General features: G+C 32.3%; 1 protein-coding gene across 1 annotated transcript; it reads left to right on the forward strand.

The window, feature by feature from the left end:
• The first annotated feature begins 4,716 nt into the window (after positions 1-4,716).
• Positions 4,717-5,467, forward strand: LOC131171140 (uncharacterized). The gene is made up of 2 exons (XM_058130599.1): positions 4,717-5,119; positions 5,217-5,467. The coding sequence occupies exons 1-2, from the start codon at positions 4,717-4,719 to the stop codon at positions 5,465-5,467; spliced, it is 654 nt and encodes a 217-aa protein (XP_057986582.1).
• The last annotated feature ends 241 nt before the right edge of the window (positions 5,468-5,708 follow it).

Raw genomic sequence — 5,708 nt, forward strand, 5'->3', positions numbered from 1 at the left:
TTAAATTTCCAAGTGGGTATGACTCTAATATATCTCGGTGTGTCAATTCAAGTGATCAAAAGATATCGGGATTGAAAAATCATGATTGTCATGTTCTTTTGCAATGAATATGTAACTCCCTAACTTTAGGTAATCCATACATTCTACTGTTCCGGTGACTAACGTCTGTTCAGATAGTTAGGATGTTTGCAACCATATTTAAACTAGAGTGAGGAGCCATAAATAAACTAAACAATGATTAAGTAAAATTAAAGAGAAATAAAATAAATGAAATGCAAATGGGTTAAAGGAGCACAAGGTTTAGGCGACGGGTATCCCTACCAGGAAGCGACTGTGGATTCAGTTGCCAACCCCAAACTCATGAGGAACCCTATAAGATAATTATTTGGGACTTAATTGAAGGATTAATGACAATAAAAATGTCAAGGAAATGCAAGAAAATTTATACTAGTCGGTAAAGGCCATTATAACTTAATGAACTCAACGAAGGGCATTTTGGTCATTTCACTTGGAGAGTTGACTTTTGACCAAAATGTCAATTAAATTAAGTGAAATTAATGTAATAAAATATGAAGAAATTTTGATGGAAATTCAAATAAAAATGTGTAATTGAAAGAAGAAAAGAAAAGAAATGAATTTTTAATTTTAATTATGACATAAGCATGACTACATGATGATCTAATTAAAAATTAAATCAATTAAATTGAGACATATATATAAGTATAAGACAAAATGAATTAATGTCTTCTTATCCATCAAACTCATCTTCTCCTTCTTCACTCAAGCTCGCTAAACCACTCTCATGGCCTTCCTCTATTTCTAAGCCTTTCAAGCTCCATTTTCCTTGAAATTTCACCATATTTCCCATACTTACCTTTAATAAAACTTGTTCTTAGACCTTACTAGAGTGATTGGGAGCTAAGAAAGTTGAAGAAATTGAAGTTTGGTCAAGAAGGAAAATTGCCAAATCAAGGTTAGTGCAAATTCTTGTCTTTCATCTTCTTCTAACCTTGAAATTAAGTAGAGTCATGAAGAAATTGATTGGAAAAATGAAGAAAATATGCATGAAGGAATAACATAGAGTTCTGGTCAGCCTTGGTGGTATGGGGTTTTGATGGTTTTTGATGAAAGTAAACTTGTTTTACTAATGTTATTAGAGATGTTTGCATGAATTATGATTGAAGTTGCATGTGTTGTATGAAGTTGGGAATTATGGAAGTTAGAGTTTTGAACAAATTTGGAGATTTGATGTTGTGATGTATAATTGATGTTATTGAGGTTAATTATTGACCAATTAATGTGTGTTGGTTGTGATTTGAAGTTGGTTTTTGAGTTGAATTGAAGAATTGGAAGTGTAATCTTTGTGCAGGATTTCTAGACCTCTGAGTCCAGTATGTTTATGTGGCTATAAGTAGAGCTAGGTAGCTCTAATTGGTGTGAGAATAATTGGAGATTAAACTTAAGACATAATGCTAGAAATCTCATGAAGGAAGCTTGCCTAGAAAATGACCACAAGTTGCCCTACATTAGGCTTGAATCTGTAATTGATGTTCCGGACCTAAGCATAAATGATCAAATGAATAGTGTTTAGTAAAATGAGCATAACTCACTCTAGGATGATCCAAATGTTATGATTCTTAAACCCATAGAATTCTGAGACATAGTAGAACTTTTTTCATGAAGATCAGAAAACTTAGTTTTGACCCTAACTAATCAAAATTGCTAGGCAAATTTAGTCTATCAAAACTGCCTGGACGAAACCTGACTTGGAAATCTTGAACTTTAGGGTACCCGACCAGTTATGGAAAAATTGTCATAACTCAGCCTATAAAACTTAAAATATAGTGATTCAAAAATCAAAATCTTCATAAGACCTAAAACTATAACTTTGATGTTTTGACCAGAACCTGGATCTCAATGCAACATAGGGATATTATTGAGACAAATTAGGAACTCCAATCCTAGAATTCCTACACCTGGAACAAATTGCTAATTGACACCCAGATACTAATCAGACCATAACTTCCACTAGAAAACTCCAATTGGAGTGAATTAAGATGATCTAGAAACCTAAGAATGAGAGCTACAACTTTTGTTTAGTAACCTTACTCAAATTCTGGATGTAAAATCCTTAAATGTTAAATGCAAAAGCTGCCCTGAACTTGAAATCCAGAATGTATAGGGTTTATGAGTCCAGGTTGGTTAATTTGCCATAACTCACCCTATACAGCTTCAAATTTAGAAATTCTTGAACTTGTGTAACCATGAGACATAGGAAAACAACTCATATGAAGAACACCAAGCCAAATTATGGCTGTATCTTGATCAAATGGCTTGACAAAGTTGAGTTCCAGAATCTGCCATATTCTAGAAACGGTATTGGCCAGTGTACCAATACCTGGAAAATTGACTATAAATTGAGCTACAAATCTTCAAATTGGATGATTCAAAAAGGAAATTAAACCTAAGATAATAAGGAACAACTTCCATGAAGGAAGTATGGCCAAAAGGATTTTTCATCTTGGCCAAATTACTAGAGGAACTTAAGGCACAAAATCTGGAATTTATGAAAACCTTATAAATAACTTGAAATGTGATATATATATGACACATATGGTTTGATAAACTCATAAATCATATGAATACCTATTTCTTACTTAGATTCCCATCATGAATGAAAGGAAAATGCTTTGAGCATGAATAGTAAATGAATAGTACATGAGTAAAATAATGGAATAATGTGATTGCTTAAAAATACTAATTGCCCATGTATGCCTAAACATGTGTGTATAAGTTGGATAGATTGGCATATCAAGAAGGGACGTGTCTAGCGGTACTGCTTATGGCTTTTATGCCATTCTATTATATATGGCTTGTGTGCCATTCTGTTACATTTGGCTTTATGCTTGATATATGACTTTATGCCCGTATATGACTTTTAAGTTATTCTATTGATATTATGACTTTCAGTTATTCTGCATACATGGTTGACATTATGTATCCTATTGTATAACGGCCCGAGGCATCGCGGTGTCCAAAACTTAGAAACCCGCTTATCCAGTTCAGTCAGTCTGTCATAGGTTACTTGGGCAGTGATAAGTGCTAAGGAATAAAAATTGACATCAATTTAATGTGAAATAATTTATAAATCATAAAAATGCATTTTATTCAGGCAAATATAAACATGAGTTAATTTTATTTATTTATTTATTTTATTTTTATTTTATTATCGCGCTACTAAGAGTTATGCTTAGTGCGTTGATTTTTTCACGCGTAGGTACTGGAGATAAGGATAAAGCCTAGTAAACATCAGACTGAGATTATTTAGATCGGATCTGCAGATAGTGTCCAGTGTCACCTCCTCATTGTAGTGCATTTTGGTAGGGCCCGCATGTGCCATATTAGTGTATTTTGCTTTTGTTCATTGTAAATAAATTCTGAAGTTGTAATGTAAATTATGAATTGATGTAATTAAATTTGTATATGATGTGATTATTAAATTTGAAAATTTCATGTATGAATTGAGTATGAATAAATGAGAAATAGAATGGTTTGATGATCTAAATTTGAGAATGTTGATGAGATTATAAATTGGAATGGGAAAATTTATATGAAATTCTTAAACAGATGAATAGTATAACTCGCCAAATATCCATAAAACAGGAGAAACTCCATCAGTTTCTCTGGTTGTAAATTTTGATTTCAAAATATAATTGGGATTTAAATTAATAATGAATTAAATAAGATATGATAAGGTGCTCTGGCACAGACTGTGGCAGTCCTTGCTTGGCTACACTGTAGACCGGGTAAGGGATGTTACAGACCTGTTGGTAAACAAAGAGGTATCCAACTTATTGGTTGAGTTGGGTGATTTTTTTCAGCAATTATGTTGCAAAAAATTAAATAGAAAAATGGTGAAGAAATTGAAGGATGATATCATAATCATGATATGCAAATTGGAAATGATCTATTCACCTGCTTTTTTAGATATCATGATTCATTTAGCTATTCATTTACCTAATGAGGCATTACTCGATGGACCAGTTCAATTTAGATGGATGTATCCCATTGAAAGGTAACACAATCCTTTTCTAACTTTTACCTAATAGAAAATTTCAAACAGCAATCTCATAATCCAATCACTTTTTCCAATAGGTCACTATGTGAATTAAAACAAAGTGTTCGAAACAAAGCTCATCCAAAAGGTTCGATCGCAGAAGCATATGTTGCAAAGGAGTGTTTAAACTTTTGTTCAATGTATTTGCATGGTATTGAGACACGATCTAATCGAGATGAGAGAAACTATGATATCACTAATTCTAGTGGGTTATCTATATTCTCACAAAAGTGTCGCCCATTTGGTGCCGCAAAATTTATTGAGTTATCAAATGCAGAATCCAACATGGCACAATGGTATATCTTGCAGAATTGTGAGGAAGTAGAGCCTTATTTCGAGTAAGTATATATTAACCAATTTCGTTAAAGTATATATTATTTTTCATTTACTCTAAAATTAATTAATTTATTAATCACCTAATAACTTTTTTCTAGGGAGCATAAAATAGAGCTACAACTGGAAAGTTATCGAAATATAGATCAAAGACATAAAGAACAATTTTTTATGTGGTTCCAATGTGTAAGCATGTGTTATGCCTATGTCTAATGTAGATTTATGGGCAATGAAAAAATGTTTATTTTAATATATTTTTTGTTTAGATGGCATGCTCATATGATAAAGAACCATCAGAATCCATTGAAGCTCTTTATTCGTTATCATGTGTGCCACGCAGATGTGTTAAAAAGTACACAGGCTGCATTGTGAATGGTGTGCAGTTTCTTACAAAAGAATGTGGGATTGTAGTTGAAGAAAACCATAATGCTGAGACTATTGATTTTGATGGGGAGCTTATTGATATTATTCAGATAGATTATGTTAATGACAAGCACATTATTCTTTTCAAATGCAATTGGTTTGACCTTGGGAAAAGAAAAACAGGAGTTAAAAAGGAAGGAAATATAGTTAGTGTTAAGATTACTAGGCGTTGGTATCAAAATGACCCTTATATTTTGGCACAGCAAGCAAAACAAATTTTCTATATAGATGATCCAAAATTAGGAAGTGAGTGGCAAGTGGTACAACCATTTCAACATAGGCATATATATGATGTTGATGAGCTACAGAATGAAGCTATGGATTCAAGTTGTATGGCATGAAGTATATCAAGAGAATGAAGTTGATTCAATTGAAATTAAGGAGGATGAGTTACATTTGCTACTTAGAGTTGATGTTGATCCAGAAGATATTAAGTCATTACTAATTTCAAAACTTCCTGAAGGTGATGAAGATGATAATTTTGTAGATGATGTTGAAACTGATGACTTAGATGACACATTAGTTGATTATGTGAATAATGATGACATTCAAAACACCCTTAATGATGATGATGATGATGATTTTGATGTTTGATTTAAGATGTCTAATGTGTCTAGGTAATCTAATCTAAATTTTCTTTTTTGATCATGATTAGGCATTCATGTTTATTAAATTCTTTAATTATACCATACATGGTTGTAATTGATTATAATTATATGTTGAACAATGGCTCCTGGTGGTTTATTGCTAAAGAAAAAGGCAAGTTGTAGTGTAAAGAATAAGCAACCAGGTCTTTCATCAAGGCATTTTGCTGAGCGTTCTACATCTAGTTCCT

Source organism: Hevea brasiliensis, chromosome 12, assembly GCF_030052815.1.
Source record: "Hevea brasiliensis isolate MT/VB/25A 57/8 chromosome 12, ASM3005281v1, whole genome shotgun sequence".
Taxonomy (NCBI): domain Eukaryota; kingdom Viridiplantae; phylum Streptophyta; class Magnoliopsida; order Malpighiales; family Euphorbiaceae; genus Hevea; species Hevea brasiliensis.